We start from the raw sequence: 19,820 nt of genomic DNA on the forward strand, positions 1-19,820 counted from the left end.
TCTCTTGGTGAACCAATAGTTTTGAAAAGGTAAAAAATAACTGTTTTTTGAAAAAATATGTTTAGTCTTAGATTTCCTTATATATGGTATGTAATATTAATGTACATTTTATATCAGGCTCATTTAAGGGGCCGAGCTGACTCAGGCACAGGCCCTGGGTGTACGTCCCCCGTGGTTGAAGTCACAGGTCCCAAGAGCCCAGGAGGACACCAGTATGCAGAGTGAAACTGTGGAGAGCTTGTCTCTCAGCTTCTCACTCATCCTTCCCGTTCCTCCACCTCCTGCCTTCCCGCCCACTCTGCTGTAGATAGAATTGATTAGTTATTTACATTCCATCTTCCTGTCCATTTTCATTTTAACCTCCAGTCCGATCACTCCAGCTCTCCAACGTGGTCTGTTCATTGCCAAACGAAGCAGTCATGATCCTTGTTAAAGGAATGTTTGAGGTTGGCTGCAGGACCGGGAACCTGTGGGCAGAGAGGGGGCCAAAATGCTCATCTTCTGGTCCACAAGGCATCCTAAGGAACTTTCCATCACTGAACTTTAAAATGAGGGGAAAAAAAAAAGTTTTTAATTCAAAAGGACATTTATATCTTCTTTATTTGGGGGGTTAAAAACAACTTTTATAAACTGTGAGAATGGATACGTATAAGGTTTTGGGGTTTTGGTCAAATTTGTAATTTTTTAAATCAACTTCATTCAGGCATTATTTACACCCAGTGAAATACCCCATTTTAAATATAGTTTGATGAACTTTGACGTATGTGTACACCCAAATCAAGCACCCCAATCAAGGTTTAGAACTTCTCATTCACTCTAGAAATTTTCTGATACTCCAGGCAAACACTGATCTGCTGTCTGTAATTATAGATTCCTCGGGTCTGTTGTGGTGTGTGGAGGGGATGTGTGGACCAGAGGCATTCACTCTTGTGTCTGGCTGCTTCCTCTCGCAGCCTTTTAGAGATGCATCCATACAGTTAAGTGTAACAATAATTTGTTTCTTGTTATTGCTTAACAGCATCCCACTGTGGGGGTGCATCACAATTGGTGGGTCAGTGTCTGTTTTGCTGTTCTCATCTGACAGTACAGGAAGCTGTCATCTCCATGTCACACCATCCTCCCCCCCTTATTTCATTGACCCTGAAGGACACATGCCTGGAAAGCCCTGGGTGAAGATGTCTTTGGGTGAAGTCATACCTGCCGGTGTCTCCCAGTAGCACGTCCTTCCAGAGCTGTGTATGCATGTATGTTGAGAGGTATACATCCCGCCAGCTGCTCTCAGCCGCAGACAGGCTGCGGCTGTGCAGCCTGGCTCCTCTTGGCGAAGAGCACACAGTGTGCTGCATTCCACTGACTGGCGGGCTGATCAGCCGAACGTAGTAGGTTGGTGCAAATGTAATTGCAGTTTCGGACCGTGAACTTTTAATTTATTTCAACGAGGCTCAAACACATCTTCACTAATCAAAATAGGAATGATGAGGCAACACATTTTGGCCAATGAGAAATAAGTTTAATCCTGTAGCATAAAAATCCATGCCTCAGGATTTGATGAACTCTTGGAAAGCATTTTCTGCCTCCTGCTGGTTGTGGAAGTGCTTTCCCTGCAAAGAGTTGTTGAGATGCTTAAAGAAGTGGTAGTCGGTTGGTGAGCGGTCAGGTGCTTGTGGTGGATGAGCCCAAACTTTGTAGCCCAATTCGTTCAACTTCTGAAGCATTGCTTGTGTGATGTGCGGTCAGGGTGTTGTGGTAGAGAAGAACTGGGCCCTTTCTGTTGACCAGTACTGGCTCCAGCTGTTGCGGTTTGTGCGTCTCATGGATTTGCCGAGCATACCTCTTCGATGTAATGGTTTTGCTGGGATTCAGAAAGCTGTAGTAGATCAGACCAGCAGCAGACCACCAGACAGTGACCATGACCTTTTTTGGGTGCAAGTTTGGGTTTGGGAACTGCTTTGGAGCTGCTTCTTGGTCTAACCACTGAGCTGGTTGTCACCGGTTGTCATATAAAATCCACTTTTATTGATTTTTGGTCAGCTGACGAGGCCTCCACTTACTGAGATTTTTCACTTTTGCACTTTGCTTCAAATGCCGAATGACCATAGAACAGTCGATGTTGATTTCTTCAGCACCTTCTCCTGTAGTGGTAAGAGGATCAGCTTTGATGATGGCTCTCAGTTGCTTGTGTCAACCTCTGATGGCTGGCCACTGCCCTCCTCATCTTCAAGGCTCTCGTGTCCTTTGTAAAACTTCTTTAACCACTACCACACTGTATGTTCTTTAGCACTTCCTGGGCCAAAAGCGTTGTGGATGTTGCGAGTTGTCTTCAGGGCTTTACGACCTATTTTGAACTCAAATAAGAAAATTGCTCAAATTCTTTTTATCTAACATCATTTCCGTAGTCTAAAATAAATATAAAATACATGGCAAGTAATAAGTCATTAGCAAAAAACATAAAGTGAGAAATGCACATTAAAATGATGTATATATAACATTACCACATTTATTTAAGAATGTATTCCAATATCAAAGAGCAGAGTTCAGCAGTGCAAAACTGTAGTTAGATTTGCACCAACCTAATACCTGTACTGGTGATGTGACTGGTGATAGAAGCAAGGTCCAATGCTATAAAGAGCAATATTGCATAGGAACCTGGAATGTCAGGTCCATGAATCAAGGCAAATTGGAAGTGGTCAAACAAGAGATGGCAAGAGTGAATGTCGACATTCTAGGAATCAGCGAACTGAAATGGGTGACTTTAACTCAGATGACCATTATATCTACTACTGTGGGCAGGAATCCCTCTGAAGAAATGGAGTGGCCATCATGGTCAACAAAAGAGTCCAAAATGCAGTACTTGGATGCAATCTCAAAAACAACAGAATGATCTCTGTTCGTTTCCAAGGCAAACCATTCACTATCACAGTAATCCAAGTCTGTGCCCCAACCAGTAACGCTGAAGAAGCTGAAGTTGAACGGTTCTATGAAGACCTCCAAGACCTTTTAGAACTAACACCCAAAAAAGATGTCCTTTTCATGCTAGGGGACTGGAATGCAAAAGTAGGAAGTCAAGAAACACCTGGAGTAACAGGCAAATTTGGCCTTGGAATACGGAATGAAGCAGGGCAAAGACTAATAGAGTTTTGCCAAGAAAATGCACTGATCATAACAAACACCCTCTTCCAACAACACAAGAGAAGACTCTACACATGGACATCACCAGATGGTTAACACCGAAATCAGATTGATTATATTCTTTGCGGCCAAAGATGGAGAAGCTCTATACAGTCAGCAAAAACAAGACCAGGAGCTGACTGTGGCTCAGACCATAAACTCCTTATTGCCAAATTCAGACTGAAATTGAAGAAAGTAGGGAAAACCACTAGACCATTCAGGTATGACCTAAATCAAATCACTTATGATTTACAGTGGAAGTGAGAAATAGATTTAGGGGCCTAGATCTGATAGAGTGTCTGATGAACTATGGAATGAGGTTCGTGACATTGTACAGGAGACAGGGATCAAGACCATCCCCATGGAAAACAAATGCAAAAAAGCAAAATGGCTGTCTGGGGAGGCCTTACAAATAGCTGTGAAAAGAAGAGAAGCGAAAAACAAAGGAGAAAAGGAAAGACATAAACATCTGAATGCAGAGTTCCAAAGAATAGCAAGAAGAGATAAGAAAGCCTTCTTCAGCGATCAATGCAAAGAAATAGAGGAAAACAACAGAATGGGAAAGACTAGAGGTCTTGTCAAGAAAATCAGAGATACCAAAGGAACATTTCATGCAAAGATGGGCTCGATAAAGGACAGAAATGGTATGGACCTAACAAAAGCAGAAGATATTAAGAAGAGATGGCAAGAATACACAGAAAAGCTGTACAAAAAAGATCTTCATGACCAAGATAATCATGATGGTGTGATCACTGACCTAGAGCCAGACATCCTGGAATGTGAAGTCAAGTGGGTCTTAGAAAGCATCACTATGAACAAAGCTAGTGGAGGTGATAGAATTCCAGTTGAGCTATTTCAAATCCTGAAAGATGATGCTGTGAAAGTGCTGCACTCAATATGTCAGCAAATTTGCAAAACTCAGCAGTGGCCACAGGACTGGAAAAGGTCCGTTTTCATTCCAATCCCAAAGAAAGGCAATGCCAAAGAATGCTCAAACTACTGCACAATTGCACTCATCTCACACGCTAGTAGAGTAATGCTCAAAACTCTCCAAGCCAGGCTTCAGCAATATGTGAACCGTGAACTTCCTGATGTTCAAGCTGGTTTTAGAAAAGGAAGAGGAACCAGAGATCAAATTGCCAACATCCACTGGATCATGGAAAAGCAAGAGAGTTCCAGAAAAACATCTATTTCTGCTTTATCGACTATGCCAAAGCCTTTGACTGTGTGGAGCACAATAAACTGTGGAAAATTCTGAAAGAGATGGGAATACCAGACTACCTGATCTGCCTCTTGAGAAATTTGTATGCAGGTCAGGAAGCAACAATTCGAACTGGACATGGAACAACAGACTGGTTCCAAATAGGAAAAGGAGTTCGTCGAGGCTGTATATTGTCACCCTGCTTATTTAACTTGTATGCAGAGTACATCATGAGAAACGCTGGACTGGAAGAAATACAAGCTGGAATCAAGATTGCTGGGAGAAATATCAATAACCTCAGATACGCAGATGACACCACCCTTATGGCAGAAAGTGAAGAGGAACTAAAAAGCCTCTTGATGAAAGTGAAAGTGGAGAGTGAAAAAGTTGGCTTAAAGCTCAACATTCAGAAAACGAAGATCATGGCATCCGGTCCCATCACTTCATGGGAAATAGATGGGGAAACAGTGGAAACAGTGTCAGACTTTATTTTTCTGGACTCCAAAATCACTGCAGATGGTGACTGCAGCCATGAAATTAAAAGACGCTTACTCCTTGGAAGGAAAGTTATGACCAACCTAGATAGCATATTCAAAAGCAGAAAAAAAGAAAGAAAGAAAGAAAGAAAAACAAAACAAAAGGAGAGACATTACTTTGCCAACAAAGGTCCGTCTAGTCAAGGCTATGGTTTTTCCTGTGGTCATGTATGGATGTGAGAGTTGGACTATGAAGAAGGCTGAGCGCCAAAGAATTGATGCTTTTGAACTGTGGTGTTGGAGAAGACACTTGAAAGTCCCTTGGACTGCAAGGCGATCCAACCAGTCCATTCTAAAGGAGATCAGCCCTGGGATTTCTTTGGAAGGAATAATGCTAAAGCTGAAACTCCAGTACTTTGGCCACCTGATGCGAAGAGTTGACTTATTGGAAAAGTCTGTGATGCTGGGAGGGATTGGGGGCAAGAGGAGAAGGGGACGACAGAGGATGAAATGGCTGGATGGCATCACTGACTCAATGGATGGGAGTTTGAGTGAACTCCGGGAGCTGGTGATGGACAGGGAGGCCTGGTGTGCTGCGATTCATGGGGTCACAAAGAGTCGGACATGACTGAGCGACTGATCTGATCTGAATACCTATATAGTCCATGATGGCACGAAGCTGCTGCCGTCACAAGTTCCTCCACTACCTGGACCACAGCAGGTCAACTTAAAACTCCTGCGTCCTCTGCCTTTCCGTGATTGACACGTGAAATCAGTTAACCTGTATTATACTTAGCATCCTCGGTTAGCTAGGACCAGACTGGGTAGAATTTAATTTTTCAGTTGCATTTCAGCATGACACAGAATCCGTGCTTATGGCTAGCAGAGGTGGTCATACTCTTATGTTACAGAAACAAGCCAAGGTTTCCAGCGTAGTTTTAAATTCCCTGCCTTACATGTTAACATGATAATATAAAGAAATGACCTAACACTTATTTAAAAAAAAAGAACAAACACCCTGTTTCCTGTGGGTTTTTATTCCTGTGAAACTGGAAATAACCTTTACGAGAGACTGTGTTCCTGTTTCCCTTGGAGAGTGAATCGTCGACTGCAAGGCCCCACACCCCACTCAACCCTTTACCTGCTCTACTGCTGGCCACAGCAGGTGTCACAGCCACACTCCTACTTTCTTTTCTCGTTCATTTTGGTATTTAGCACTGGTCTTCCCCCCGCAGGTGTCCGCTCCACGGACCCTCACCAGCCTGTGCAGCCCTGAGGCTCCTTCCCTTCCCCAGGGCTAGGCTGGGAATGGGCCGCCCTGCAGATGACTGTCACATGGCCCACACGAGCTGGCCCAAAGTGGACGTGATCACAGCTCAGCACTTTCTATCTCTGCCATTCTTACCGTTCCATCATGTTTATTTCTTCCATCTTCGGCCTGTCTTATAGGTGATGGGCCTGTATTTAGCACGTCTTATGAGTTCTGCCATTTCTCACATGCTCCTTGCTTACTCAGCTGTTGTGACACATTCTGTGCTATTTGCCTGCATCTCAAAGCCTCACTCTCATCTCCTGGCTGTGCTCAGCCCCTGTCGGGCTCCGTCCATCCCCTGGAACTGAATGTGCCAGGTGGTCTGTGGGCCCCCACTGTGCTCCCTGTTTCTACACTCACAGGGCCTCTTGGAGTTACCTTCCTGTCTGATCCCTGCAGGTGACTGAGTCTGCAGCCTTTCTTCAAGTTTGGACACTAACACGTATCAGGCACCTGTTTTGTCATAGACACTTTGAAGATACTTCCCCAGCTGTGGAAAATGTACCAGAAAGGGGGTGCTATTTACATTTGATGAGCTAGGAACCTCTTAAGTGACTTGCCCGAGGCCACACAGCTACTACGGAGAGTGCTATGTCACTTCAGTCATGTCCGGCCCTTTGTGACCCCATGGACTGTAGCCTGCCAGGCTTCTCTGTCCATGGGATTTTCCAGGCAAGTATACTGGAGTGGGTTGTCATTGCCTTCTCCAGGGGATCTTCCCTGCCCAGGGATCAAACCCGAGTCACTTATGTCTCCTGCTTTGGCAGGTGGGTTCTTTACCACTAGCGCCAGCTGGGAAGCCCATAACTAAGTAGATCGAGGAACCGAATGCCTGTGGGATCAAAGCCAGCTGTTCAGGTTCCTGTGCTTACGTGTCTTCACGGACCTCCTCAGTGTCATTGCTTCCTGCGCATTTTGGAAGCTCAGGCCACATCTTGGTGCTGCCCTCACATGGGGACCATTCCCACAGCCTTGTTTGTTTTCAAGTGTCGACATTATTTCTGTGTGCACTTTAACTTTTATCATGAAGTCTAGGCCAGGTCATGTGCACTCTGTGAACTGGGGCTGTTAAAGTTTTGCCAGACTTGGAGAATTTGATAGTGGATGGACCTGCCAGGAGAAATGCCCAGAAAATGTGCAGTTTGGGAGCTGAAGAAATCACATTTAGAGTCAGGGAAATGTCTCTTTATTTGGCAGAACAGAAATAAGAGCCATTCCGGTCTGTTAGATAAACTATGCACACATACATCTTCTAGAAACATCCCCAACTTGGTAGAATATAAATGTTGAGAAGGATTTGTGTGTTGGCATATGAATCTCTGCTTATTAGTAACTGATAAATGATCTCCCCACATGTGTATTCACAGAGGTGAGATGGATGGGCGGTCACACGAGCTGCAGTTCATCTAGATTCAAACAGTTAGTGTGTGGACTATTTTCAAACATAAATATTAAGGGGAAGAAATAAAATTAGGACTTAAAAGAATCATATATTATCCTAAACTTTTTTTTAAGCATGCCTCCCATCTCTTTGAGAATGCTGTCTTTGACTAAAAAAAAAGAATAAACATCTTTCCCGTCCCCTATTTTAATACAGAACAACTCATCTTTCATGTTGTTTTTACTTGGGCAGTTGTTTATCTTCACCAAGGCAATACTGAATGCGTGAGAAATGATGAAGAGATGAGATTGATTCATAAGCCCAGAGGAAAAGCAGTTAGCACCTTGTGATCCTACCTTGAATTTCCATTTCAACTTTGTTTTTGCGCTATAAGAATCTATTAATATTTCTTCATTTCAGAATTTGGGGAGTTTTACATCTCTTCCTAGAATTTGTTTTAAAAGAAATCACAAAATGGTTTGAACTCCCTTTTTGCAGTTGCTGTCCACAGGTGCCCTGGCCTTTCAGTATGTGTAATAAAAGGGTTTTTTTTTCGGTAAGGTGATTCTGGGCACAGCAGTAGTATGTACTGAGCACCCAACACTCTGCTAGTTGCTTCACTTCATTTAGTTCAGCTATAGGTTAGGATATTTTGGGCTCCAAAATCACTGCAGATGGTGATTGCAGCCATGAAATTAAAAGATGCTTACTCCTTGGAAGGAAAGTTATGACCAACCTAGATAGCATATTCAAAAGCAGAGACATTACTTTGCCAACAAAGGTCCATCTAGTTAAGGCTATGGTTTTTCCTGTGGTCATGTATGGATGTGAGAGTTGGACTGTGAAGAAGGCTGAGCACCGAAGAAATGATGTTTTTGAACTGTGGTGTTGGAGAAGACTCTTGAGAGGCCCTTGGACTGCAAGGAGATCCAACCAGTCCATCCTAAAGGAGATCAGTCCTGGGTGTTCATTGGAAGGACTGATGCTGAAGCTGAAACTCCAATACTTTCGCCACCTGATACAAAGAGTTGACTCATTGGAAAAGACCCTGATGCTGGGAGGGATTGGGGGCAGGAGGAGAAGGGGACAACAGAGGATGAGTTGGCTGGATGGCATCACTGACTCGATGGACATGAGTTTGGGTAAACTCCAGGAGTGGGTGATGAACAGGGAGGCCTTGCGTGCTGCGATTCATGGGGTCGCAAAGAGTCGGGTACAACTGGAGCGACTGAACTGAACTGAATTGAGTCCATTTTACAGATGGAAAAACTAAGGCTGGAGGAGTTGCATAATTTCACCAGAGTCACACAGCTAATTAGTGACTGAGCTACAGTCAGGATCCAAGTCTTAGTCCAGAGCCTTTCATTTTCCATTCTCCAGTGATGACTGCTGAATAATTTGCATTTGGTGCTTTGCCTCTGAATATCTGAGTAATTTGAAGGAAAATTGCTTTGGCTGTCATTCTCGCAATTTACCACAATTTTAAGGTAGAACAGTCCTGCCTATTCCTCACCTGTTTCAGAGGTGTTAGGGAAGGGAGAAGTACTCCTTAGTAATGATCTTGGATTTGAAAAGCATCCATCTCATCAGAATATTCCAATCTTTCGACATTCCTTCAAATTTACTTTCAAATTACCGTATGCTGTTGCTGCTGCTGCTAAGTCGCTTCAGTCATGTCCGACTCTCTGCGACCCCATAGACGGCAGCACACCAGGCTTCCCTGTCCCTGGGATTCTCCAGGCAAGAATACTGGAGTGGGTTGCTATTTCCTTCTCCATATAAAGTTAAGTATATTGAGATAAGTCGTATTATCCTTATTTTAAAGGTGCATTCCTTCTGGTTATTGCAGAAGGCTGGGGTTTGGGCCAGCTCCAAAGCCTTGTTTGGTTTTGCATCACACCCTGCCATGCAGATGCTCTGCAACCAGCAGTGGGCTGCCAGGCTCCCATCTGCCTGGCGCACTGGGTTCAGACCGGGTCCAGGAGCCAGAGGCTGCAGGCACCTTCTTTATTTGCTGGCGGTGCATCTACACAGGGGTGTCTGCAGCGCTTCCCGCACAACAAAGCAGGCTGACATCGTATCCGCATGGCTTTCTGGGATCTTTGTTCTCTAAGCCCCATAGCCTCCCTTGCACGTTATCAGCAGCCGGGGGTATATCTAGGGTTGGACCTTAGACCTCCCTCTCCCCACACACTGCGCTGCCTCTAAGACCATCTCCTCCTGCCAGGGCCCATCATGTTCCCACAGGTGCAGAGGAGATGGGATTTCTATAGTTAGTGGGGCGCTCTAGTTCAAGTTCACAGAGACACTGCAGTGGAGGGGATGCGAGCTCAGCTCAGGAGCTCACGATGTGGTCAGAGGACATGGTTCAGGTGGCACCCATCCCTCCGCCTCCAGTACCCTGGACAGTCGCCGACACAGTGTCTTTTCCTTCATGTCCACTGGGCTGAGGGCTCAGCACTCCTTTGGGTCCCTAGAAAGAAAAGTACGTCAGCTTTGCCGCAGTTTCCCCAGCGAGCCAGAGGAGGAAGAATGTTGTACATCTCAGAGCAAATAACAGAAAATACCCCTTTAGACAGTTAGGTTCTCTGCAAAGTACCAGTGTCCCCACTTTCCTAGATGGCCCCTGGGAGCACCAGCTGCTGCCCGCCCCCCTGCTAAGGGTGGGGGTGTCAGCTCCAACCCCCTTCCTTGGCCTATATCCCCACGCCTGCCTGCATAGCTTGGGACATGATGTTCAGAAACAAAAGTCTCCTCAGTTAATAGAACCCACCGTTTAAAGGCAGTTCAGAGACCACCTCTTGTTTCTTGATGTGTTTTGTTTTAGTTCTTTCTCACCTACCTGTGTTCATTCTTACTCCCAAATCGTTTATCACTAAACCAAGGCTCCTCTCTCTGAAGGAATCTGGTGAATGACATTTTTTTTTTTATGATTCTTTACTTTCTTATCTCGTCCAGTACCTGTTGTCCAAAAGCTTTAGACATGTATAGGTAAATCAGAGAAGGCCTGAGCTGCAGATCATTCTACTGCCCACAGTTCAAGATAGAAAAAGGGAATGGGGAAATTACAGCAAAGTGTGTAACGAAGAGACTTTGGGCTCCACTGTCTTTATTACTCCTCCACTTATTATTTAAGAAGTATTTATTTGGTACCTGTGACACTTTTTTTTTAAGAGCGTACTAGAAGTATCAAGACATTGAGGAACAGAAGAGCTGAATAATCAGTTCACATCCTCTAAGGTCAGTGAAGTGGGAGAAAGAAGAGTACAGAGCAGGGGGTGGGTCGTGAAGGGCACCCGGGAAAACTTAGGTTTTCTGTTCCCACGTGGGAGTGAGATGGGGAGCAGGGCGCTGGGACAAGCCCAGATGAGCTCAGATGACGCTTTGCTAACAGGAAGTAGTACTGCGTGAGGTCGGCACTGGGGGGTACCTGCTTTCACGTGGAAGCCTAGGAGGCTGATGAAGGGAAACTGGAGGGAGGGGGAAAGACGGTAGCAACAGCATCTTTCTTAGATGGGTGAAGCAACTGCTCAGAAGCTGGGCTTGGGTGACCCTAGTCATCTCAGAAAAATATCATTGTCTGTGAAAATTGAAAATGTAGAACATTTAGAAATTTTCTTCACAGAAAGTGTAATTTAGAAAGATTTAGTAGAAGTGACTGCAGAGTTAAGACATGAAAGTCGCTCAGTCGTGTCCGACTCTTTGGGACCCTATGGACTATACTCCGTGGAATTCTCCAGGACAGAATACTGAAATGGGTAGCCTTTCCCTTCTCCACGGGATCTTCCCAACCGAGGGGTTGAACCCAGGTCTCCCACATTGCAGGCGAATTATCTACCGGCTGGGCCACAAGGGAAGCCCGAGAGTACTGGAGTGCAGAGTTTAGTGTCAGTGTTTCCTGCCTTTCTGTGGAGGGGCTGTGGGACTGTCTGCAGCAGTGCTGGGCAGCACACAGGAGGGAAGGGGATCTCTGATGGGGCTCCACCAGAAGGTCTAGGGAGCCAGAGAGTTCGGGGCAGGAAGAGTGACCTGGAGTTCGGCCTGGGCTCTCGGTGAGTGATCAGAGGAGGAGAAGGGCTGGGAGACTGTGGGAGGCTGGGGCATCACAGCAGAGGCAGATACCAGATGCAGCACACGCGGGTTGAGCATCCCCGTTGGAAATCCCAGCACACTGGGCCGTATGTTCTTGGAAAGCCTAGGCCGTCCTAGAGGCGGACCAGGGTGAGGAGGCCCACGTGGCCGACTGTGATTAACGGGATCTGGCTTCTCCTCCCACTTCCTGGGCAGTTCTGTTTGGTGTTTGAGGAGAATTTAATTAATGTATTAATGCTTGCTGTTACACAGATTCAAATATTTGTAATATGTTCGTGTTTCGTCAAGCATGTTCATAGTTACGTTACTGCATAAGACTCTATTTTTCAGAAATCTAATAAAACTTGTTTTAGTATATAGTAGGGTGGTATTAGACCATTTCCTGTGAACTGTTACTGAATACAGGGAGTTTCATTTGTATATACTTGATGCAGCTCCTCCAAACGTTATTTAAAGACAAATATTCCTGAGGAGACCTCTGTGAGTAACTGCTTATTTACTTGGGGCCAGTTAGAGTATTTTTCTTTGAATGAAAAACTGTTGATTCTCCTCTTACACAGATAGATATACACAAGCAAATAAATACTGGTGACAGGTCCTGAAACTGACAATCCCTAAACCAGCAAAATACGTATATAACATAAATTTGTGGAAAGCACTCAATTGAGAATTGTTCATAAGTGAGCGCAGTTCATCTTGTGGACACATTTATGGTGTTTAAGTTGCGCTTGATCATTTTATGGCCCAGAAAAGATGGATTTGTATCTGCAGACCTGTTCAATGAGAGAGAAGTAATGAGTTGGCTCCTCAAAGACATGCAGCATCTATGCCCAGTGTTCTCGGCGTGGAAGAGAATAGTTGCGTGTTTTGACCTGATATGTTTGCTATGCTGCTCGTCTGTCCCTCCTCTCTGCGTCAGCGCCTCACCCCAGGCCCAGTTTTAATTTGGGGCAAAATAGGGCTTTAATGGCTGTTTCTCCCTTCTGTTGGGTTTCCCTGAACTCCACAGGCAGTTGTTTACCCAGCTCTAGGCATGAAGGCGTCCCCATCACAGGAAAGGGATTTGGCCTTTTTCCTACGGGGAGGTGGCCACCGTTTCCATGGTGCTCACAGTGGTCTTCACTCACTGCCACTGTCCACATCTTGTTTACATGTTGATAGATAAGGGGGAGATTTAAGTGTTTTATGTACAAAGCAGGAAACTTGAACCTTTGTAATCCCTGTGTTAACTTGGATTCAGGTGAAAACCTCAAGGGTAAAGAGTTCAGAAATCTCTGTATGCCTCAGTATAAACTTGGGTTACAAATACATAGGGAATGCACCCTAGGCTCAGTACAGAGAAAACAAACAGAAAAGATACTATTGTGTGACTAATGAAAATAGTCTTTGATTCAGAGAAACCTCAGAGAACCCACCAGAAGAGAGTTAATGGAGCCAAGATAGTGGAGCCTTACCTTCTTCGCCAAGCAGAATAACCGTTAAGGACATCACTCGGAAAACCAGCAGCATCCGAGCTGGCGCCAACACATACTAGTAGCTCAATGATTTACTCTCCAGTGAGAGCCCCTCTGCCGCCGTCCCAGCTACCGCCAAAGGCCCGTTCTCTTAGAGGGCTTACGTCTTGTAGGACAGAGAGACAGGTGTCGATGTAATTACTGTTGGTTATGTAAATTGATTAGGCAAAGATTAATGCTGCAATTAATGTCCTGTGACATGTGATCTGATCAGGGTGTGAGCGAGTGTCTTCCTCAGTCTCCCCCCAAGCTCCACAGCCCACCATGGCAGCGCCCGCCTCCCGTTGTGAGCCCTGGGGGCTGATACCAAGAAGCAGAAGGATGTGCATTAGGTGCTTTGGGTTGGGGGGCTCTCCCGGGGATTTTATGTTCTCTTGCTGTCTTGTCATCTTGTACCAAACACCCTGATTCTGCTGCCCGGGGAATCACTCATCCGTGCCTGTCCTCCTGAGGATCTGGTACATGCAAGTTGTTAGAGAAACTTCTGTCCCTTAGAAAGGCCTTGTTCTGGGGCCACTGTGGAAAGGAGGAATGAAACCCAAATTAGGAGGTAGATTTGAAGTAGCTGTTTCATTAGTTAGAGATTTCAAAATACAGTCTGACTTAATGAGCTGTGAAGTCAACGAGGAGGAAGAGGCTGCAGGCCAGAGTCACGCAAGCTGGTGTCCAGTTATCCACATCCACATCCCGATCGGGCTTAAGGCCATCTCTTAAGCACACAGGCCCTGCTGACTCATTGCCGCTGAGCCTGAGGACGTTTGAGATCAGCCCATCCTGAGGCTCTGCCCTCCAGCTCTTCAGGGTGCTCACGCTGCATCAGGTACGTTTCTCAGGTGCAGTGAAGAGCAGCTAGAAATCCCAGCTCTCCTGGGGCTTACTCCAGCAGGGAAGAGAGCCAGAAGCGAGACGTCCAAGTAAATGTATACAGGCACATCTCGTTTTATTGCCCTTCCTAGATACTGAGGGTTTTTTGTTTTGTTCTGTTACATGGAAGGTTTGTGGCAACTTTTAAGTCATCTGATGAAGGTTAGCATTTTTCAGCAGTAAATTATTTATAATTAAGGTATGTACTTTGTTTTCTTGGACGTAATATATTGTGCATTTAATAGACTGCAGTGTAATATAAATGTAACTTTTATATGTATTGAGAAATTAAAAACTTGTGTGACTCCCCTTTTTTTAAACTGGAATATAATTGCTTTACAATATTGTGTTAGTTTCTCCTGTACAATGAAGTGAATCAGCTATGTGCATATATATTTATCCCCATCCTCTTGGACCTGCCTCCTGCCCACCCCCATTCCCACCCCTCTAGGTCACCACAGAGCACCAAGCTGAGTTCCTTGTGCTGTGTAGACAGCAGCTTCCCACTGACTATGTATTTTACACATGGTAGTATATACATGTGAGGCTACTCTCTCAATTTGTCCCACCTTCCCCTCCACACCCCCATGTCCACAGGTCTGCTCTCTAATTCCTGCCCTGCAAATAGGTTCATCTGTACCATTTTTCTACATTCCATATATATGCATTAAAGTATGCTATTTGGTTTTCTCTTTCTGACTTTCTTCACTCTGTATAACAGACTCTAGGTCCATCCATGTCTCTATAAATGACCCAACTTCGTTCCTTATTATGGCTGAGTAATATTCCATTGTGCAGTTGTACCACATCTTCTTTATATATTCATCTGTTCATGGGTATTTAGGTTGCCTCCATGTCCTGGCTGTTGTAAACAGTGTTGCAGTGAACTTGGTGGATTTTTGAATTAAGGTTTTCTCAGGGTATATGCCCAGGTGTGGGACCGCTGGATCATACAGGAGTCCTATTTTTAGTCTTTAAAGGTAACTCCATACTGTTCTCCATAGTGGCCGCAGTAATTTACCTTCCCACAAATAGTGCAAGAGGGTTTCCTTTTCCTCCTACCCTCTCCAGCATTCATTGTTTGTAGATTTTTGATGATGGCCATTCTGACCAGTGTGAGGTGATAACCTCATAGTGGTTTTGATTTGCATTTCTCTAAAAATTAGTGATGTTGAGCATCTTTTCATGTGTTTGTTGGCCATCCATGTCTTGTTTGAAGGCATGTCTGTTTAGTCATGTGACTGACTTTAATGCAATATAGACTTTACTGTGGAACCCAACCCACAGTATCTTGAAGGTATGACTGTACCATGTTAGGTAGGAAGACGTGCTTAGTACAAAAATATGAGGAGTAAGTATTGTGGAGATGGGGAATAAGGGGTGGTGGGGTGCGGTGGTATATCCAGAGGAGGCATCACTGAGAAAGTGAGCTTTTAAGCAAAGACTTGAAGGATATGCTGGAGCTAGTCATATGGAAAGAACATTCCAGAAAAAGGAAAAATCACACATGTACTTCCTGAGGCCACATTTACCGTGTAGCATGTTTGATGGATTCCAGAAAAGCAAGGAAGGTAAAGTGAGTGAGGGAGAGTGCAGTCACAAGGCCAGGGAGGAGAGAGATTGTAAAGGTCCTTGAGGTCAGCAGAAGAACTTGAACTTGTGCCCTGAACGAGATGGTACTCCTTGAGAGGATGTCCTATTTGAGCAAAGAAATGGCTCCATCGAGCAGTTTTTAACAAGATAGCTTTGGCTGCTGTGTTGAGAAAGGCATGAAGGGCAGGGGGCAGTGGAGGTGATGAAGGCTCAAGGAGAAAGATGGAGTAAACTGTTTAGAAAACTCTCATCCGAGAGAGTGGGAGAGTGGATGGAGTTGGGAAATGTGTGTGACTAACTGGTGGGAGACATCCTGGCTGACTTCAGGATGGTGACTGTGACTGAAATAGGACCAGGCGGCCGTTTGGTGGTGTGTGTTCCCACAGCCCCATCCTGCTAGGCAGCTGCAGGCCAGGAGTAAACACAGTCGGATTTAATCAAGGCTGTGGTTTAGCTTAGTTGAGGGAATTTCAAGAGCAGGACTAAGAGATTTGGGTTTGAATGTAAGGGGATGGTTTTAACGATTGCCCGTGGTTTTCCCGTTGGGTGAGGAAGGAACCAGGACAGAAGTCAAAGAACAGGAGGTCAGGGCATTGGAGGGATCATCTATCATTGATTTAATTACCAAGATTCATGGCAGGAGTTCTGTAGCCTGGGAGCAGATGGCTGTGAGCAAAACCCAAGATGTTCAAGGAGCTGGGGACGCAAGTGAGGTGAATTGCCTGTGAGAAGGATGGGTTAACGGTAAGATCTGAAGGCATGGTCTTCACGTGGGGGCGTTCAGAGAGGGCAGAGGAGTAGGGGTGTAAAAGTTGGATGGAAGCACAAGAGCGTCCACCGACCTCCTGGGACGATGGGATGCGGAGTGTGGGGAGAACACAGTCCCTACTTGAGAGGGCTGCAGGGGGAGGGGTCCCCTGGTGACCAGTTAGAGGGAAGGAGAAGGGGATGTTCCTGAAAGAGGCTGGGGATGGGGGGACTTTGCAGATGATTGACTGTGAGTTGAAGAGGAACAGAGGAAGCACTCAGAGATCCAGGGAGCATTAGCATCTGAGGGAGGAGGGGCACCCAGGCTTCCTCCGCAACTTTCTGTAGATTCCAGAGTTCCAGGACAGAAGGGTCTCCCTGTGAGCATCCTGCGTCTTATGGCTCCCAGGTCACAGGTGTGGTTCCATTAATTCCTGGGCTTTCTTGACAAGCAGGCAGTATCACGCCCACCTGGTCTGTGTGCAGCCAGGGTGGCGAATGGCTTTGCTCCTGCTCTAAGGAAGCCCTCCCCCAGCTTGCTGATTGTGCCCAGTGGGGCCTGTTGAGAAGAAAGAGCCAGGGAGAAGGCCCCCAGCTGAGCTCCCAGGGGCAGTATTTCCCAACTTTAGGTGACATTGGTACCATTTTTGCTAAATGCTTTTTTGTTAACATACTTATCTTTTTTCTTTCCCTTATTTAAATATCTTTTAAAAGGAAACAGGAAGAAAGCTGCCACAATTGAAGCTTTGTTGTAAATGATGAATCTAGAGCCAGATGATGAACGTTCTGAAACGTACATCCTTGTACAACCCCAGATCATCTCATTCGGCACTTGGGGGAAATGAGCGAACTCAAGGCTCGCCCCTCCTCCCGAGGGCTCTGCATGGGTGTCCTCCCCCTGCCGATCCCAGTGGTTTGCTGATCCCTGACGTCCCTGCTCACCCCCTGGAGTTTACATGTGGGCGAATCGGGCTGAATCGCCAGCCTGAGGAGAGTGTTCCTCTCAGGCATGGGGTGAGGTTTCTGGTTCAGGAATGTGGCCCCTGCAGAGGCCATCATGGCAAAGAGTGTGCAGTTAACACACCTGCGGGCAGAGGCTATCGGAGGGGCAGGGGTCTAAAACGTGGGTCTTTTTCCAGGAGCAGCCGGAGGCTTCTAGGGGACTTACGGGTGGAGGTAGAATGATCAGATTCAAGTGTTAGAAAGCTCCCCTGTCAGTGGTACAGGGAAGGGATTGGAGGGGCAGCTGGGTGGGGACACTGTGGGAGGCTTGGCCAAGGCCACATGGGACCTGGTGGTGCAGAGTGAGCCGGCAGTGGTGGCAAAGGGTGAGAAGGTAGAACCCTGAGGAAGGCGCGGGAACCGGGGCTTGTCTGACTGTGGTGTGTGGGGCAGCTGGACCAGCATCCGTCTGGCGTGGCTCGGTGGCTGGTAGTGACAGGCACTGAGATGAAGCAGAGTTCAGACTAGGGAGAATGGGTGGGCTTGTTTCAGACAAGCTGACCTTGAAGTTGGTGTGTGACATCTAAAGAAGAGTTGTCTCCCAGCTGGGGACATGGGTCTGGAGCAGTGGTGTGAATGAGATGGGAACTGATGACTCAAGTGTGACCACAGAGGTTGGTGGTGTCTCCCAGCTTCTTCAGGTCCCTGTGACCTTGGTGTATGATTAATGGATGCCAGAGTGTCCACGGGACACATCATCCAGCAGGAACAGTAAGTTCCACTGCTGGTTAGAGGCTGGACTGAGAAGTCTTCCTCCAAAACAAAGCAGATTATAGTGTGGGTTTTGATGCTAATGATCACTGAGACGCAGACAGTTTTTTCTTTTTTCATTTTTCTCTTTGTCCTCCACTTTCTCCTCCTTTGCCCCACATCCCTTCCTTCTTTTCATCCCTCTCCTTTTCTTTGCTGCTGCTTCTCTCTTGTGCATGGTGGTGGCATCTGGAACCGACACCACATTTTATGTAAGAGTGTAAACGTTCTGTGTGGGCACAGCACTGTAAGAGAGAGGTTCCGTTGTGAGGTTTCCTCTCTCCGCCCCACGTGGAGAGTTGAGGGAACTTCTGATAAGCCCTGAAGAGGAGACTCTGTCGTTCACTTTACAGGGGCACATGCTGCTCATAACAAGATTTGGGAAGCAGAGATGCATGCGTCAGCAGAGCACAGTTATTATTTATAAGGCTGATTTGTGTCGCTAGATTAATGTTTTCACTTCTGGAGAAATTTACATGCTAATCACTTTTTGATAATTTGTAAATTATTTTAAAGAAACTGAGTCGCCTTTTCCTCTAATTAACGCTGGTTTGTTTCGCTTTTCCCCGTGAATAGATCACTGTCCTGGATGAGACGTGGACCGTGTTCAGGCGTTACAGTCGTTTCCGGGAAATGCATAAAACACTGAAGCTGAAGCATGCAGAGGTGAGTTATGACATAGTTATTTTCAATTAAGAACATCTGTTTTCAAAAGTAAATGCCATTGGCTGCCCTGTCAGTGCCCCCTCCTTCCTCTTTGGGTATTAGCTTATGCGTGTCACCAAGTTTTCCTCCAGTCACTCATCTCTCAAAGACAGCTTTTTAATTTTTGTTCTCTGTTCCGTTTGTACTTTACACAATTCAGACATCTTTCTGAACACAAAATTTTGAGTGATAGTAAGGAACAGTAAGTCATTTCTATCCTTTTCATTAATTTTATGATGTATTTTAAATAAATATTTTGATCAATTTATAACTTCTCAACCATAAGTGAGACCTATTAAAATGAAATAGTAATACATTTTTCAGTATGAATTTGCCCCTGTTTCCTGTAAAAAAAAAAAGACTGCATTAATGCTTAGACTTCCACATAATGAAGAGTAAAGTCATAAAAGTTAGTTTGCCATCACACATGCAGGGGAGATGGATAGTAAATACGGAATTATCTAGAAGCAAGGAGGCATTTCATGCATCTGATAAGATACCCAGAGTGTGTGGACACATTAGTAGTCATTTTTTAAAAATTTGGACAAAGACTGGTTTTTTAATATTTTTCAGCAAAGGAAGGTATTCCTAAAATTAATGTGTTTCTTCCAAGTGATACACATTATTCTTAACTTTTTGTTTATTTTTGCTCCAATTGAAGTAAGCCTGGTGTAGGCATTTGCTCCTTGGGAAGTTTGGATTCAACTGACTATAAACCAGTCATTAGTCATTGTCTTTCAGCCTGCGTTCCCTACGTATTCTTGCCTGGGGAACCCCAGGAACAGGATGAAAAGGCAAAATGATAGGATACTGAAAGAGGAACTCCCCAGGTCAGTAGGTGCCCAGTATGCTACTGGAGATCAGTGGAGAAATAACTCCAGAAAGAATGAAGGGATGGAGCCAAAGCAAAAAGAATACCCAGCTGTGGATGTGACTGGTGATAGAAGCAAGGTCCAATGCTGTAAAGAGCAATGTTGCATAGGAACCTGGAATGTCAGGTCCATGAATCAAGGCA

General features: G+C 45.5%; 1 protein-coding gene across 8 annotated transcripts in view; it reads left to right on the forward strand.

The window, feature by feature from the left end:
- Nucleotides 1-19,820, forward strand: part of KIF16B (kinesin family member 16B) — a 305,646-nt gene that overhangs the window by 228,707 nt on the left and 57,119 nt on the right. For all 8 annotated transcript variants that reach the window (XR_015139975.1, XM_086335002.1, XM_086335004.1 and 5 more), the window contains one exon: nt 18,677-18,766. Coding sequence is in view for 7 of the 8 variants with exons in the window: in XM_086335002.1 (XP_086191128.1) it covers nt 18,677-18,766 (90 nt within the window). In the remaining variant the exon portion in view is untranslated. The remainder of the gene's footprint in view (nt 1-18,676; nt 18,767-19,820) is intronic.

The sequence above is a fragment of the Bos grunniens genome, chromosome 13 (genome assembly GCF_055505025.1).
Source record: "Bos grunniens cultivar Pamir isolate PY7600 chromosome 13, Bosgru_T2T1.0, whole genome shotgun sequence".
Classification (NCBI taxonomy): domain Eukaryota; kingdom Metazoa; phylum Chordata; class Mammalia; order Artiodactyla; family Bovidae; genus Bos; species Bos grunniens.